The sequence below is a fragment of the Elephas maximus genome, chromosome 17 (assembly GCF_024166365.1).
Source record: "Elephas maximus indicus isolate mEleMax1 chromosome 17, mEleMax1 primary haplotype, whole genome shotgun sequence".
Lineage (NCBI taxonomy): Eukaryota > Metazoa > Chordata > Mammalia > Proboscidea > Elephantidae > Elephas > Elephas maximus.
This window is the reverse complement of record NC_064835.1, coordinates 46,966,811-46,985,733: the sequence shown is the minus strand read 5'-3', so window position 1 is coordinate 46,985,733 and position 18,923 is coordinate 46,966,811. Positions and strand designations below refer to the sequence as shown.

The 18,923-nt window shown below is 39.1% G+C and overlaps 1 protein-coding gene across 1 annotated transcript in view; it reads right to left on the bottom strand.

Moving 5' to 3' along the window:
• Positions 1–18,923, bottom strand: part of EIF2AK3 (eukaryotic translation initiation factor 2 alpha kinase 3) — a 100,660-nt gene that overhangs the window by 12,962 nt on the left and 68,775 nt on the right. The window contains exons 12-14 of the mRNA XM_049856431.1: positions 16,348–16,497; positions 12,090–12,867; positions 7,901–8,068 (exon numbers count right to left, since the gene is read on the bottom strand). Of these exons, the coding sequence (XP_049712388.1) occupies positions 7,901–8,068; positions 12,090–12,867; positions 16,348–16,497 (1,096 nt within the window). The remainder of the gene's footprint in view (positions 1–7,900; positions 8,069–12,089; positions 12,868–16,347; positions 16,498–18,923) is intronic.

The following is an 18,923-nucleotide window of genomic DNA, read 5'->3' as shown; positions in this document are numbered from 1 at the left end:
TCAGCATTACAGAAGGAAAGCCTGGGTACAGCTCAGAGATATGCATCAGTAAAATAGGCCAGCAGAAACCTGGAGCCTTGCAATGCAAAAAAAAAGTTTGTGGGAGCCAGTAAAAGCTGCTCATCTGCCCCGGAGGTGAAGTTTTTCAAAGCAAGCCCTATCTGATGCAAATCTCTCATTTCTAATCATCTTAGTCCTTACCCATTTTTATGAGAAAATCTTCATTACTCCAAACCACTAATCAACTGTGCTTAGCCCTCATTATGGCACCTAATTATGGACTGCTTTGCATTCTTACTTGTATTTTTCATGTGCGTATTTCTTATTCTTCACAACTAGATTATAAATTCCTAGAGGGAAGGGAACTGCTGCTTTTGTGTTCCCACCAGCCAGCACTGGGCTAAGTAAAGAGAAGGCCCTCAATAAATACTTATTTGTTAAAATGAACAAATGAATTACAGCTCAACTACTCTATTAAACAAAGCCTTATTCAAATTAAAAGTGACCTCCTGGGGCTCAGGAGAACCCTTTTATTTGTGACTGTTAGTTTCAGGCACATAACTTGACATTCTACAAACAGCCAAGGAAAGGTGTCGCTTTGGAAATCTCTACGCAACCATTTCTCAAGGGGTGGGGGGGTGGTTACAAGATGGGTTGCCAAGGTACAATTATGCCTTTCACAAACTCCTCTCTAAAATTCACTCGGTATCTGTCCCTCTGGGCTGACTGGCTTCCTTTCAAGCAGCCAGCCTACTTGTACGCCTTTATAACACCAGGTGGGAGTTTTAGTGATCACCTTAGCTGCATCAGCCTCCTCCCTCCTAAGTGACTGACTGTAGCTATTTGCATCCTCTCTGACCTCTTAGCCCTGAGGTTTGGGAAGTACTCAAAGAAAATATGTTCAAAAACAATGCTTACAGGGATTCGAACTGCTGACCTTTTGGTTAGCAGCCTATCTCTTAACTACTACGCCACCAGGGTGTCTTTACAGGGACAGAATATAAATTGACACAATTTCATGAAGTGTAACTTGACAATATATATCTCACACATATTGACTCCCACTTAATGATCCCACTTAAGTTCGACTACCCTAGGGTACATGGAACTGTGGACAGTTATCCAAGTGATATTTCCAACAGTAAAATTTAGAGTAACTAAAGGGTCCAGAAGACTTACTGAATAAATTGCTTAACAGAGAGAATACTATTGCAGCCAAAAATGTTTCCTAAGAACATTTAATAACATGGGAAATGCTTGTATTTTTTAATATTGTACACAAAATTTTACAAAGAATCCCAATGTCATTTTCAAAGTAAGATATGTATATAAATATGTTATGATATAAAATATAAATATAAAACTAACCACTGTTAATGTCTTAGGGTCTTTTAGTAAGTGATTATTTTTTCTTTATACCTTCCTGTATTTTCCGCATTCCCTACAGAGATGACAAATTAATATACGAGAAAAAAAGTATCACTAAATATGTTTTAAAAAAGTATAGCCTCATGGATACATGAAAAGTGACCTTTACAAAATATCTAAAAAAAATAATGATATCAAGCACAAAAACCCAAGAGGGGGCTATAACACACCTTTTAGGAGTTCACATTGATTGTTTTGGAGTTTACATTGATTGTTTTATCACTGTGTAATACTGGAATCTGGCCTGTATTTCTTGATATTACAACCAAGAATAAAGTAACTGTGAGATGTTTACTCTAAGAAGGACAAGGTCATTTAGTCCAAGAAAGATAACAAAATTAAACAATGTCTTAGTATAACTTCTAAGACTTTGGTAAGACAATTCAAACAGCCAAAGTATTTGGAAAGGCTTTTGCTCGCCCCCTTTTTATTTCTTATTGTTGTAAAAATATAGGTAACATTGAAAGGCGTTTTAAAGGGACATTTTTATAAAGTGACAGTTTCTGTAGTTAAAGAAGGTTATTAAGAAGGGGGAGTCCTTGGGTGGTGTAAGCAGCTAATGTGCTCAGCGGCTAACTGAAAGAAAGGTTGGAGTTGTTTCGAGTTCACCAAAGGCACCTCGAAAGAAAGGCCTGGGGATTTACTTCCAAAAATTAGCAACTGAAAACCCTATGGAGCACAGTTCTACTCTGACACACATGGTGTCGGTAACAGGAGTGTTAAGCCTTTTCATTTTCCGTTCCATATTTAACTATTGTACATCTCCACGACGAGATTCCTGCAGCTATCCTTGGTTTTCCAGTACCTTCGACACCACCAAACGTAGCATCATTTGTCATCAATCTCTTCCTTTGTCAAATGGCAACCTGTGCCTCCAACAAACACACGCACATGCCTCTATGGGTATACACACATGTACGGGCATACACACTGCAACCCCAAACCAAAGGAGAGCGAACACAGCAGTGCGTATAAGAAGGCCAAGACTATCTGGTATTGACCTTCTCACTGACACTCATGGTCACTCAACCATCAAATATTAATGAGTACATGCTATATGCTGGGCAACTGTTTTAGGTGTTGGGGATAGAGTAAAAAAAAAAGATAAACTAGGTCCCTATTTTGACAGCAAGGTATCCAGGTGGCACAAACGGTTTGCACTAGACTACTAACATAAAAGAAGCCTGGGAGGTGCAGTGGTTAAGCACTTGGCTGCTAACCTAAAGGTTAGCTGTTCTAACCTACCAGCTGCTCTGCGGAAGAAAGGTGTGGCAGTCTGTTTCTGTAAAGATTACAGCCTTGGAAACCCTATGGGGCAGTTCTACTCTGTTCTACTGGGTCATTATGAGTCAGAATCAACTCAACAGCAATACATAGTAGTAGCGGTAGTACTACCCAAAAGGTTGTCAGTTCAAAGCCACCCAGTGGTACTGCAGAAGAAAGACCCGGTGATCTGTTTCTGTAAAGATTACAGCCCAGAAAACTCCATGGAGCACAGTTCTATTCAGTAATACATGGAGTCACCATGAGTAGGAATCAACTCAAGGGCAATGAATTTGGTTATTCTGATAGCTTATATTTTAGGGAGGAAGATTAGAACAATATCAGAGAATTATAAATGCTATGAAAAGAATAAACAGAATAATGGGATAGACCCAGAGGGACGACTGCCTAAACAGGGTGGCCAGGGGCGCCTCTCCATCTGCTGAGGCTTCCATTAATAAGCAGGCAGATAGAATTTCTTTTTATTTAGTCATTCCTACTTTGGTTTTTACAATACTTAAAATGAGAAGGTATTATTTCCAGCCTCTTGAATACTGATGAATTCTTAAACACTTAAATTTTTTATTATGGTAAAAAATATATGTAACAAAACGTCTGCCATTCTAACAATGTTTTAAGTGTAAGTGCAGTTACCATGTTGCAATCCTCACCACTATCCGGTTTCACACATTTCCATCCTCCTGAACAGAAACTCGGTCCCCTTATGTAATAACTCCCAATCTCCCTTCTCCGCAGCCCCTGGTAACCACTAATAAACTTCTGTCTCTATGCATCTTATTAGAAACTTTCTAACATCAATTCTGATACATGTTTATGTAGAAAGATGAGGAAATATAGAAAAGTCCAAAATAGATTAAAAATCATTTAAGTGCAGTGATTCTGCCTATGGCTATAAATATGTATGCAGAGTGTTTCAGTCATATTGAATACAGTTTTCATTTTTCTGTCACCAAGTCCTGGCCGCCTCATTTGACTGGGATGATTCAACGACATGGGCCAACGGATTTCTTTTTCTACATGAGTCTTTATGGTTACTTGGGTTGCAAATAACCAACTGTGTAAGACGAATGGTCTCTTAGAAATTAAAATCGCTACTGTAACTTTTTCTAATTTCTAAATTTATGTATCTTTTTTTCCCTTAAGTAGATTAGCTATAGAGAATTATCTGTTCTATTTAAAACCTTAAAAACAAACCGTAATTTTTTTTACTCGGTTTTACCAATATCAGTTCTTTCCTTGTTTTTCCCTTCTTTTTGCTGATCCCTCCTGCCCCACCCAAGGTACTGAGCAGAATGCGAAAATTGTAATGTGCTTTTGCAACGAAGGACTGCAAATAAATTTATCTCTAAGTAGAACTTTGATAGCTTCCTAAAAAATTTCAATATTTTTAATTTTTTCATTATTTTTCTCAATACTTTGTATGAGTATTTTTACTTCATTATTGACCTAATGGTCACTTAGGAGGGTTTTTAAATTTCCAGCTAACCAACAAAAGCAAAAACAAAACAAAAAACAGTTCCTATGTTTGCAAATATATCTGCTTCCTCATGGCCTAGAGGTTTGAAATAAAAATATATCCATTTTAAATCATTCATCAATAAGTGTTCAAACAACAAATGTTAAATAAGCCCTAGTATATTCTTTATACATCTTTCATTTTTAACCTTTGTTCTGTGAAAAAAAAAATTGCCAAATCTTAAATTTCTCTTTCATGGTGAAACCTGAACATGCTTATTTATTGTCGTAACGAATATCTGGCTTTAGAATTCCTTTACGTTGTTTTGTTTTGTGCTTTGGATTTCCCTACCTTTCCTTTTCCTATAGTTGGCTTTCAGCTCCTGCAGTGACACAGAAGGTAGAAACATTGGTTTTAATCCTATTAGCTGAATTTAGGTACATCAAATGCAAATCCCTACACCTGCCTATGCTTTCCCTGTTCTTACCCTCTTGCATTTCTTGATCTTTGTTAATTTAAAATGGGAGTTACAGACCCAGCTTATTACGATGACTATACTTAAAGTTATATACCTTTTACTAAAAACACATTTTGGATTTTATATTCAATTTTAATTTAATACCCATATTTACTAGTCATTGATACTAATTGGTCTTGACGTCCATTGCCAATATTTTTATATTACCAGTTTCTCTTAATTCTTAAGTTCAATTTTAAATAGTAATACATTCACGTGGTTCAAAAAAAAGTATACAGTAAAACTTTCCCTCCCCACCCTCTCCCTCATCTGCCTGGTCTCCACCAGCCACCTCCCCTCTGCCCACTGCCTCTATAACCATTCATTTTCTGCATCTTTTCCCCCAGTTCCTTTATGTAAATATAAACAAACACATATTTATCTTTTTCTCCTTTACAGAAAAGGTACCCCACTATGCACACATTCGTGCACCTGCCTTTTTCACTTGAGGTTTTTTGCTTACACTCACCTATCTAAAATTGTCTAATTTCTTTGTACATGAATAATTTCATGGGTCTCAACTTTTTTCTTCAGAACTGGGCATACTGCTTTACTGTCTTTAGGGGTTTAGTGCTGTAGAAAAGAAGTTCTTTAGCTATAGCCTGTTTTGTTTTTTTTTTTTCCTACTGAAATATTTGTATTATTTTTTCTTTATCTTTGAAATTCAAGATGTCTTTTTTTTTAAGTAGAGGGTTCTTTTAAATTTTTTTAAAAAATTAAATGAAAATTTAAAATGTGAAAAAGTAATGCTTGAATAATGCAAACAATTCAAACAGTACAAAAGGCTATTATGCCACAGTAAAATAAAGCTCCTCTCCTCAAAGGCAATCCCTGCTTGTGGTCTCCAGTATAGCCTTTCCATGATAATCTAAGCTCGTGGCTCTCAAAATGTGGTCCACAGAGCCCTGAGGATCCCAAGACCCTTTCGGGGAGTCTGCCAGGTCAAGGCTATATTCTTAGTACTAAGATGGTACTTGCCTGTTCACTGTAGGTGATTCCATTTGCTCTGCTTGTACCTTAGCATGAGTCAAGGCAGCAGTACCAAACTGTACTAATCCCATTGTCATTGAGCTGATCCAATTCATAGTGACCCTATAGGACAGAACGGAACTGCCCCACAGGGTTTCTAAGGCTGTAAATCTTTATGGAAGCAGACTGCCACATTGATCTCCTGCGGAGCCACTGGTGGGTTCCAGCTGCCAACCTTTTCTTTAGTAGGCAAGTGTTTTAACCACTGTGCTACCGGGTCTCCTTCCAAACTGTACTAGTAGTAATTATATTCTTCAGTGCCACACAGTTAAAAACAAAATGAAAAAAGACTGTTTCACTTAAAATGTCCTTGCTGAAGCAGTAAAAATTATTATTTTATTAAATCTCTTAAGTATACCTCTTTTTAATATCCTGTATGACAAAACGGGAAGTATTCATAAAGCATTTCTGTCCCACGCCAAAGTATGACGGTTACCTCAAGAAAAAGTACTTGTGCAATTGAGTTATAAGATGAGCTGGCCACTCTGTTCACTGGGTAACATTTTGACTTGAAAGACTAGGTGGTAGAAAAAGTATGGCTATTCAGACTGGAGTATCTGACAGCCACTTTCTCAAAAAAGAACAAAGTGACGGGGGCATTTCAAAGAAAACCAACAGCATTTTTTGCCAATGATAAAGTTGAGATTTGAAGTGAAAATTAGAATTTTGAAAACATTTGCATCCCCCGCTGTAAACCTGACAGCTCTGTAATCCTCACGGCCTTTTCTGATGAGATCATGGTATTAACCCATGTGATCTTTTATACTGTATAATGAAATGAGACAATGGTTGGAAGACATAAGAGGTGCATAATTCTGGGAACCTATGGTTTCCATGGAAACCCTGGTGGCGTAGTGGTTAAGAGCTATGGCTGCTAACCAAAAGGTCAGCAGTTCAAATCCACCCGGTGCTCCTTGGAATCCCCATGGAACAGTTCTACTCTGTTTTATAGGGTTGCTATGAGTTGGAATCGACTCGATGGCACCGGGTTTGGTCTTTTTTGCGGGGGGGGGGGGAATGGTTTGCATAGTCAGTGTATAATGTTATAAAATTTTTAATAGGCAAAAGATCCCTTCAAAATGCAAGATGGACCAAGGAATTTAATGTGCAGAGTACAAAATGTTTACTGGCATGGTTTCAGAGTTCACTTGCTGAGTTTTGGTGTGACTGAAATAATACCACAATTACTTGAAAAAGATATTAAAATATTCCTCCCTTATCCAACTCCATATGTGTGTGGTCAGATTTTCTTCTTATACTTCAACCAAACAACATACGGTAACAGATAAATGCAGACGCAGATGTGGGAATCCAGTTCTTTTATAGATTTTAAAGATTTACAAAAACATAAGCAGATGCTACTCTTCTAATTTTGTTTTGTTTTGGAAAATATTTATTTTTCATAACAGTACCTTAAGGTGTTTTGGGCTCAAAACTGTCATTTTTAACTCAATTAATAAAATTTTACAAATGTCTTCCTTTTAATTTCTAATGGCAAATCTTGATAGATAAAACTCCTTAAGAGAACTCTTTTGGCTTCTCAACAGCTTTTATAGGTGTAAATGATTATTAAGACCAAAAAGTTTGAGCACTGCTGATCTAAGCATATATGTAAATTTGTGAATATATTAGCCTAATGGTGCGGGGCCCGCTACTCTGTTCCCAGGATGCACTGCTGCTCTGGTTCCTCTGCTGTTTACAATGCTTTTCCTTTGGAGACTAAGCATCCCAAAAGGCAACTTATCCCGGCCTATCTACCTCTATTTCCAGCCATGGTACATGCTGGAAGCTGCCTGTGAGCTACCGTAGAGGGAAACTTAGTACAGTCCTCTGGCTCTAGCTGGCTCTGAAACTTCTTCTGCATAGTTCACACAAGGTCAGACATGACCTGGAGTTAAGTTTGGAAGACGGGCATTTAAAGCCTTTTTAGTTTTTGGTTGCTGTCTGGTTCTGGTCCAGAGGGTGAGCTGTATTGTATGTACTATATTTTTCTTAATTCATCCCCAATTCAGGTAGTAGAAATTACATCCTAGCTGTGTGCCTGTGGAACACTACAGCCAGTTTTCATGTTTTATATTACTGGGTATTTTAGTGAGAATGTGGGAGGAGATTCATCAGATATAACTAGCTTGCTGCTGTGCTAATTAAAAGTCTTTTTTCTTCAGAAGGAAAAAAAAGAAACTCACCTGCTCTGGGCTCATATACAGTTTGGTCCCTACTTGTCCTGTGTGTCTGGCGTAAGCTGGCATCGGGGTCAGAACCATCTGCTCCTCCTCATCCTGGTCCATGGCAGTCACTAGTCCAAAGTCTCCAACCTTTACCACATCGTCCATTGTAAAGAATATATTGGAAGGCTAGAAAAATAAAGCAGAAAAAAAATACAGCATGTGTGTGTTATGGATTGAATTGTGTCCCCCGAAAATGTGTGTCAACTTGGCTAGGCCATGATTCCAGTATTGTGTGGCTGTCCACGATTTTGTGATCTGATATGATTATCATATGTATTGTAAATCATAACCTCTACGAGGCACGACTCAAACTACAGGATTGGGTTGTAACTTGAGTCAATTTCTTTTGAGATACAAAAGAGAGAATCAAACAAAGAGGAGAGGCACTTCATGTCACCAAGAAAGAAGTGCCAGGAGTGGGGGGTTGTCCTTTGGACCCAGGGTCCCTGTGCTGAGAAGCTCCTCTAGACCAGGGTAAGATTGATGACAAGGGCCCTCCCCCAGAGCCGACAGAAAGAGAAAGACTTCCCCTGGAGCTGGTGCCCTGAGTTCAGACTTCTAGCCTCCCAGACTGTGAAAGAATAAATACTGGGAATCATGGCCTAGCCAAGTTGACATACATTTTGAGGGGGGACACAATTCAATCCATAATGACTACAGAAAACAAATACAAAAAAACTATATATTCTCTTTTAAATGGGCTAATATAAAATAAAAACAATTCTTTGATGCCAGCTAAGTCCTGTGAGTCAAAAAAAGGGAAGGGTAGCAAAAGGTACCAGCATTTACTAAACGTCTACTTAAACTTTTAGAGATCTACATTCCCTGGGGCCCAGTGTATCTAATCCTCTCAATCTCATTTTCCATATACTCTCCTTGGGTAAGCTTTTCTACATTTATGACTTAAGCCATAATAATTATAACGATAATAGTAATAATAATAGCAAATGCAGATCGCACTGGCAATGTGTCAGGCACTGCTTAAGCAGTTTGCCACTGTTAACTCATTTAATACTCACAACTCTATGCGTTCTCCAATTTTTCAGATGTGGACACCGAGGCCAAGAAAAATTAAGTAAATTGCCCAAGGTTACTCAGCTAGTTAAGTGGTGGAGCAGGGATTCAAGCCAGGCAGTCTGGCTCCACAAGACAAGGACTGGCCTTTTAAAATTCTGTGGTATGTCCATCACCCAGCACTGTTCTTGCCCTATGGTAGCTAATCACTAATACTTGATGAATGAATGAAGCAAGCTGATTTTCTGATTTGTGTCTGAGGGGGGAAGTAAACTACCAAGGGAAGTAAGAGCTCTTAACTGTTACCCTATGCTGTCTTTTCTAATACCCGTATGCTCAGGACCCTATGGCACATTCTACTCTTGTCACATGGAGTCACCATGAGTTGGAATCGACTCGACGGCAACAGGTTTGGTTTTCAGGTTTTATGAGGACACTGTATTTTAGGTAAAAAGAGAAGCCCAGTGTTGCTAGAGTAGAAAGAAGAAAAGACTAGAAGTAAGTTTGGAGAAGTAGGGCTGGAAAGTGCTGATGACGAAAGGAGGAGAGGGCCCAGAAGGTTTAACATTGAGCTCAAAGACTTAAGTCAGAATGCAACACATAGTTTTTCAACTGGGAATAGAAATCTTGAGAGTATTTTTTTCTAACACACTAGAAAGGTTTAAAATGAACTGGTCTTCGGAAAGGAATAAAACCTTTTTGATTTCTACAAGAAACTAAAGGAGAATTTTTCTTCTTGAAATTTTCTAGTGCATAGACAGAAAAATTCTTAGACAACATTGTAGCACTAAGCAAATATTCACCAATACCTCATTCACCATTATAAAATCAGCAGAAGAATATTTGTTATTAGTGAAAACATAATTACACCGCCTCTCAACTTGCTATTTTACGTATATGTGTTAAATACGAATGTGTACACCAGCTAGCTGGTTTCCACCAGTGATAATCATTTTCCATATTCGAACCTAAATAGTCAAGTCCTCTTTCAGGTTAGGGGTGCCTGGCCTCCTGGCATTTGTCTTCTCCCTTCCAACCAAAATATTTCATCTCTGAAAGTTTCAGTCAGTGCAGAACCTTTTCTGGCACTTAGCTTGGGCCCAAATCCAAATCACTGACACATGAGACTGGCTTGGAGAGTTTCATGTCCCACTACAGAAAGCTGAAGTATTTTAGCAGAACTCTTTTTACCCAGTGGCCAGGTCAATGCTGAACAAAACCTCCTAAATAACCTATACTAGGGCAGGATACACCAAAAAGATTGTACTTCTAGTCCCTCTAAACAGCAAGATTAAGTCATCTATACGGTCTTGTCCTCCGCCCCCCCCCAAAAACTTGTTTTCTCTTGTAATTTTTACACTCTATCTTTTAATATAGTTACTTGTGCTTGATTTTCTTCCTCCTTTCCTCCACCATGCAAGCTCCTTGAGGGTGAGATCTCTGTATCTTCTGTAAGACCTAGCATTGTATCTTATACATAGTTAGCAGTAAAAAAAAAATAAAAAATCCAGTTGCCTTCAAGCCAATGCCTACTCATGGCGGCCCCATGTGTGTGAGAGCAGAACTCCATAGGGTTTTCAATGGCTGATTTTTCAGAAGTAGATCACTAGGCCTTTTTTCTCAGGCACCTCTGGGTAGTCTTGAACTTCCAACCTTTTGGTTGGCAGCTGAACGTGTTAACCATTTGGGCAACCCAGGGACTCCATACATAGTATTTAGCAAGCACTGCTAACCATCACATTTTCTGCAGCTGAGAAGACCAAATACTCAGTCAATTTATTTTACATTTTGGTTTTTTAAAATAAAATTGGGTAACAATTACTTTGGAAAATAGGTATTATTTCTAATTCTTATCCTTGTTACCCCAAATTCTTAAAATATATTCAAGGATTTAAAAGGATTTTAAAAGGATCAAGGATTTTTACTGCTGATTCAGAAAAAAATAACTTTTGCCCAAATAGCAACCTTGGTGCCTAAAACAAAAGTCTGTGGTTACATAAAGCAAAATTGAAAATACTTAAAATGAGTCCAAACCTATCAGGAATTTAAGCTACTTCAATCAGAAAAATATTTATATATTCACTACACATCTGCTGGTGATTGCTATAAGTATATGGAACATGGCAGAACTGAGTTAAATAAGAGGTTGACATATTTCTTTTCAAAAATACCTACTAAGGGCACCATTAACTGTGGCTTGACTGTATCCTAGTAAAAGTGAGGTTGTTCATGTTACCTGTCACAAAGATTAAAAGATTTGTATTGGTTAAACACACACATACACACATATACTAAGGAAATGCTGCATGTTTTAGTTAGAATCGTTATGTAATTTAATCATATTATACTGTGACAATATTCCATATTGTATATACTGAAAATAGAATCAAAGATTAATGGCTGCAAACAATCGTCTGTTACCTTTTTCCATCCACATTCCCACCCTCTCCTTTAAAGCCCAAACAGTTCAGAAATAGGGGAGAAGCATGAGATATTAAATAATTTGCCCCAAGTCAAAGCTGGCTAAATAAGGAACCCCTGTTGTGCCTTCTACCTGAGTCCCTTCCTCATGCTACTTCAGGGCCCTAGGGGTACCTGTGACAGGCTAAGTAAAAGTCACGAAAAAACGAGATATATCTATTCATGGGAAACCCTGGTGGCATAGTGGTTAAGTGCTACAGCTGCGAACCAAAAGGTTGGCCGTTTGAATCCACCAGGCACTCCTTGCAAACTCTGTGAGGCAGTTCTACTCCGTTCTATACGGTCACTATGAGTCAGAATCAATTCGACAGTAACGGGTTTGCATCTTTTGGTTTTATCTACTTATGGTGGATTGTACACAAAGTTTTTTTTTTTTTTTTTTCATGAGGGGATTGTGAATGTTCTTTACAGTAAAATGAACATAAACACATTACAGAGCAGAATGTACAATTTGCCTGAAATTTGCAAAGCCTGAGACTTATTTCTACAGCAGACCCCTTAGGGCTGCTTTCCCAGGACTTTGCTCCCGATGCCTTTACTCTTCCCTGCTCATAATGGTTCCTCAGCTAAAAACTGAGAGGTACTGCAAATACAGCTCTAAATGACACGAAGTCAGACTGAACCCCCTGCATGATGTGCCACAAATACAAACCTTGAGGTCCCTGTGCATGAGTCCTTTACTGTGCAAAAACTCAACTGCCTCAGCTATCTGCAGGAAGATGTGCAGACACACGGTCCTCTCCCTGTCCTCGATGCTGCAGCGTCTGTTCATCCAGTCTTTGAGGTTTTCCTTCCTGCAGAGCTGCATCTGAATGTAAAGGTACACCTTCGGTGAACTGGGATGGAGTCTTTCAGCAGTGGTTTTAGTGAGATCTAAACTTAAAGTGGTTGGTCTTGGAGGAAAAATAGACAAAGTAGGTTCAGAAGAAGATTTGCTACTGGAATGCTGGAAACCAGTCAGTTTATTAGCACAATGGTTGCCAATACGCAGTCTGTTGGTTTTGAGCTCTTCTTTGCTGGAGGCATTATCACAGCCAGAATCTTCAAATACTATAGAAGAGGAGGTTCTCTCCCTTGACCTTACACAAGAGGCTTCAGAAGGACAGAGTTCAAAGGAGTGGCCCTCACCACTGCCATCCATAATTCCATCTTCTACCTCACAGTCCGTAAGGCAACTGTCCTGGAGGTTGTGCACTGGATCCACTGACCCACTGATGTCTCTGTGGTTAGTTCCCGAGAATTCCAGTGGAGAGAACTGGCTCTCGGATAAACTTGTCTGACCACAGGAAATCCCTCCAGAAAAAGACCTACTTCTTTGTGGTGAAGGAGCTATGATTTCAATACATTCTTTTGTGGATGAGGGATCCATTCTGCATATTTTAACTGATGGTGCATCCACTGGGCTCGGAGAGCTGAGTGGCCAATCTGTGCTAGAAGCGGGAGGAATATAAAAATATGAGAGTGAATACATATTGATTAAATTATTTGAACTGTGTCATTTGTTTAAAGAGCTTCAACTATAACTAAACAGTTTCTAAATGACCAACAACATATACAGAAAACAAAACAAAACAAAAACCATTGCCTTCAAGTCAGTTCTGACTCACAGCAACCCTATAGGACAAGGGTAGAACTGTCCCATAGGGTTTCCAGGGAGTGGTTGGTGGATCTGAATTGTCAACCTTTTGCTTAGCAGCAGTAGCTCTTAACCACTGCACCACCAGGGCTCCAACAATATATAGATTACATAAAAATATGCTGTATAAGACAAAAAAACAGTCACATTCAATCCATTTCTTCTAAAAATTTAAATATGAAAGTTTAATTTTATACTTGGAACAGTTGGCTGGGGCTGTCATGCCAGAGCAGCCAAGGCCTTTTGTGCAAAGCATGGAGTCCTGAAGGAACTGAAGCACAGGATTCCTCAGTGGCCATAATTCTGAAGCTCTTGTCAAAATTAGGGCAGTAGCAACTCACAGGGCCTTGAGACAAGGAGGCCACTTCACTTGGTACTACCATGGTTAGTTACTGGCTGTAACTGTGAGTGTTTCTGTAGCAAGGTACCTGACACGGATCCAGCATTGCGTTAGATACTCTAGGCAGGCATTTTATTCCAGTTGTTTCCATAAATAGTCTATTTGCAGTCTGCATCCTTTTGGTTCTCATTTAGTACTTTTTAAAAACCTTCCTGCTTAGGGAAAGAGGCCCTAGAAAAGTAAAGCATTACTGAAAAAGAAGAACAAAGTGGGAGACCTCACTCCCCCTGATTTTAGAACCTATTATACCACCACAGCAGGCAAAACAGCCTGGTACTGGTACAACAACAGATACATAATCCAATGGAACAGAATTGAGAATCCAGACATAAATCCATCCACATATGAGCAGTTGATATTTCACAAAGGCCCAAAGTCAGTTAAATGGGGAAAAGACAGCCTTTTTAACAAATGGTGCTGGCATAACTGAATATCCACCTGCAAAAAACTGAAACAAGACCCATACCTCACACCATGCACAAAAATGAACTCAAAATGGATCAAAGACCTAAATATAAAAAAATCTACAACAATAAAGACCATGGAAGAAAAAATAGGGACAATGCTAGGAGCCCAAATACATGGCATAAACAGTATACAAAACATTACTAACAGTGCAGAAGAAAAACTAGATAACTAGGAGCTCCTAAAAATCAAACACCTATGATCATCCAAAGACTTCACCAAAAGAGCAAAAAGGTTACCTACAGACTGGGAAAAAGTTTTTAGCTATGACGTTTCCGATCAGCATCTGATTTCTAAAATCTACATGATACTACATGATACTGCAAAAACTCAACTACAGAAAGACAAATAACTCAATTAAAAAATGGGCAAAGATACATAAGGAAAGGCTCGCCATCATTAGCCATTAGAGATGCAAATCAAAACTACAATGAGATTCCATCTTACTCCAACAAGGCTGGTATTAATCCAAAAAACACTAAATAATAAATGTTGGAAAGGTTGTGGAGAAACTGGAACATTTATACACTGCTGGTGGGAATGTAAAATGGTACAACCACTTTGGAAATCGATTTGATGCTTCCTTAAAAAGCTAGAAATAGAACTGCCAAAGGGTCCAGCAATCCTACTCCTTGGAATAGATCCTAGAGAAATAAAAGCCTTTACATGAACAGATAGATGCATATCCATGCTTACTGCAGCACTGTTTACAATAGCAAAAAGATGGAAGCAACCAAGGTGGCCATCAAGGGATGAATGGATAAATAAATTATAGTATATTCACACAATGGACTGCTACACATTGATAGAGAACAGTGAGGAATTTGTGAAACATTTCATAACATGGAGGAATCTGGAAGGCATTATGATGAGTGAAATTAGTCAGTTGCAAAAGGACAAATGTTGTATAAAACCACTATTATAAGAACTTGAGAAACAGTTTAAACAGAGAAGAAAATATTCTTTGATGGTTAGAAAGGGGGGAGGGAGGGGGAAAGGGAGAGGGGTATTCACTAATTAGATAGTAGATGATAACTACTTTAGGTGAAGGGAAAGACAACACACAATACAGAAGAGGTCAGCACAACTGGACTAAACCAAAAGCAAAGAGGTTTCCTGAATAAACTCAATGCTTCAAAGGCCAGCATAGCAGGGGCGGAGGTTTGGGGACCATGGTTTCAGGGGACATCTAAGTCAGCTGGCATAATAAAATCTATTAAGAAAACATTCTGCATCCCACTTTGGAGAGTGGCGTCTGGAGTCTTAAACTCTAGCAAGCGGCCATCTAAGATGCATCAATTGGTCTCAACCCACCTGGACCAAAGGAGAATGAAGAACACCAAGGACACAAGGTAATTACGAGCCCAAGAGACAGAAAGGGCCACATAAACCAGAGACTACATCAGCCTGAGACCAGAAGAACTAGATGGTGCCCAGATACAACCAATGACTGCCCTGACAGAGAACACAACAGAGAGCCCCTGAGGGAGCAGGAGAGCAGCGGAATGCAGACCCCAAATTCTCGTAAAAAGACCAGACTTAATGGTCTCACTGAGACTAGAACGATGCTGGTGGTCATGACCCCCAGACCTTCTGTTAGTCCAAGACAGGAACCATTCCTAAAGCCAATTCTTCAGACAAGGATTGGAATGGACAATGGCATAGAAAAGATGCTGGTGAAGAATGTGCCTCTTGGATCAAGTAGACACTTGAGACTATGTTGGCATGTCCTATCTGTAGGGGAGATGAGAGGGCAGAGGGGGTCAGAAGCTGGTAGAATGGACATGAAAAGAGAGAGTGGACGGAAGGAGCAGGCTGTCTCATTATGTGGGAGAGCAATTAGGAGTATATAGCAAGGTGTATATAAATTTTTGTATGAGAGACTGACTTGATTTGTAAACTTCCACTTAAAGCACAAGAAAAATAAAAAAAGTAATAGACAGAAAAAAAAAAAAACCTTCCTGCTTATAGCATATCATACTATGTGGGTTCATAATGGGAAATGTCTTCAGGTTACCTAAGTTTACATATTTTTTAAATGTGAGCAGTTAAAACCACTTTAAAAAGGAGATATAAACTTCTAAGAGAAAAACCAAATTTTTTTTAAAGAATAGAGACAAACAAAAACACAATATCTCATATCGAAAAAGACACTGAAGATCTCTCCGTGAATTACAATTCATAGAGCTCTATTTGCTTGTAATTTTTTAAATTCATGTTCTCAAAAACTCAATCAACTAACAAGTGGCTAGAGAATTTTTCAAAACGTGATGAGAGAGAACAGAAATCTGCTGTTATTTTTCTTTAAAAAAAATAGAAGTGGTATAGAAATGGAATTTTGTTCACAGATACAAAAAACTATTCTAAAGGAAAATGATTAGTTTTTAAGATTATGTCTAACAAAGTTACCCTTCATCTTTCAGCCAAATTTCATCCATCTTTTCTTGCCACTTCTCTGGTGGTGCTTCCAACCAGGCATTGAAATATCTAACAATTCCTGGGTGTTCCAGCTTGGCCAGAGCTTTAACTTCTCGCATTACCTTTTCCCGAGCCAATTCCCTGAAATAGAGAGAGAAAAAAAAAAGACACTGAAGGTTGTTCATATCTGCAGAAATAATCCTATTCAATAGTGAAAACACAGATAGATACAAAAGAGAGAATCAAGCAGAGAGGAGAGGGACCTCATTTCCATCAAGCAAGAAGAGTCAGGGATGGAGCACGTCCTTTGGACCTGAGGTCCCTACGCTGAGAAGCTCCTAGACCAGGGCAAGACTGATGACAAGGATCTTCCTCCCCCAGAGCTGACAGAGAGAGAAAGCCTTTGCCTGGAGCTAGCGCCCTGAATTCAGACTACTAGCCGACTAGACTGTGGGAGAATAGGTAAGCTTCTGTTTGTTAAAGCCATCCACTTCTGTTGTATCTGTTATAGAACCATTAGATAGATAACTAAGGCATTCAGTTACCAAATCCTATCACTCCTCTTCCATTCGTTAGGTCCATTTCTTTCTCATCTGTTCCCACCACTGCTGCCACAACATTATTCATTTTAGGATATTACTTCTGCAAAAAAATCTTCTAACCAATATTCCTGCCTCTGATCTTTTCTTCATAGAAGCCATCTACGCACCATCATCAGAGCCACCTTCCGCTTTGATCGTGGCACTCTCCTTAAAGATCCAACTGCCTATGGAATAAAATCTAAACTCTTTTGCTTGGCATTTAAAGTGTTGCGATTAATCTCTTCCATTCTCTTTTCCATATTCCGTCAGTTTTACCTTTTCTTTACCCATTCTGGAACACTCACTATTCTTGATACCATCTCAGGGTGTTTGTCTAGAGTCTCTGCTCAGGCCATTTCATGTACTTGGCCACCCCTTCCTTACATATCAGTCTAGTGAGGGATAGGCTACTCTTGAATACCCAAAACAAATATCATTACCTCCATAAAGCTTTACTTCCTTGACTGCCTTTCAGATATGTCTGCTCTTTCTTCATGAGAAGCCCCTTACTAAGATAAGGCATGGGTTGCAATCTTCCTGGCATTTTAATTATGTAAGTAAATGTACAAAAGTCCAATATAGTTCAAGGCTTCTGCCCTCACCTTATACATATGAATAATTAAATTACTCAAAAGTTATATACCAAACGAAATGAACTAGTTCTGTAATACCCAAACCATCAACAGGGACTCTTATGTCCTTATCTGCAGTCAAAACACTGAGTTACCAGTTAAAAGGACAGCACGGCAATTCCAATAAAAAAAAAAAAGAAACCCATTGCTGTTGGGTTGATTCTGCTCATAGCAGCCCTATAGGACAGAGTAGAGCTACCCCATAAGTTTCCGGAGTGCCTGGTGGATTTGAACTGCCAACCTGTTAGCAGCCGTAGTACTTTATCACTATGCCACCAGGGTTTCCAGCACAGCAATTAGTGCACATTTAATCAAAAATCAATAAGAACAACACATCTGACATGGGTCTAATCTCTAAAATCTATGGAATACTTTAATACCTCAGCAATGAAAAGACCAATAATCCAATTAAAAAATGGGCAAAGGATATTAACAGACACTTCATCAAAGAAGACATTCAGGGGGCTAACAGGCATATGAGGAAATGCATGCGATCATCAGCCATTAGAGACTTGCAAATCAAAACTACAACGAGATACCATCTCACCCTGGCATTACTGGCATGAATCAAAAAACAGAATACAACAAATGTTGGAGAGGTTTTGAGGAGACTGGAACTCTTATGTACTGGTAGTGGGAATGACACAACCGCTACAGTGATGTGGTACCTCCTTAAATAGCTAGAAATACTATACGATCCAACAATCCCACTCCTAGGGATATATCCTAGAGAAATAAAAGCCATCACATAAACAGACAGATGCGCACCCATGTTTGTGGCAGCATTATTCACAATAGGAAAAAGATGGAAACAATCTATGTGCGTGTGATGGTTAAGGATGTATGTCAGCTTGGCTGGGTCATGATTCTCAATGGTTTGGCAGTTATGTAATGATATAATCATCTCCATGATGATATCTGATATAATGTAATCTCCTCCATCATGAGAGTTGCCAATCACTTGAAAGGGAGTTTCCTTGGGGGTATGGTCTGCATCCAATATACAAGGACTTTCTGGCAAAGCTCACTGGCTTTTGCTCTGCTCTGAATCTTGCATTCGGTTTGTCATCATCTGCACTCCCATTCTCGAGACTTAAGCCAGCAAGGAGCCTGCCATCTTACCTGCCAATCTTGGATTCATCAACCTTTCAAGCCCATGAGCCAGCAGCCTACCGTCTGACCTGCTGATCTTGGGTTCGTCAGCCCCTGCAGCTACGTTAGTGAGGAGAACCCTCCAGCCCAACAACTGACCCACAGACTTCGGACTTTCCAACCTCTCCAAGCATGTCAGCTATTTCCTTGATATAGATCTCTCCCTCTCTCTCTCTATACACACACACACACACACACACAC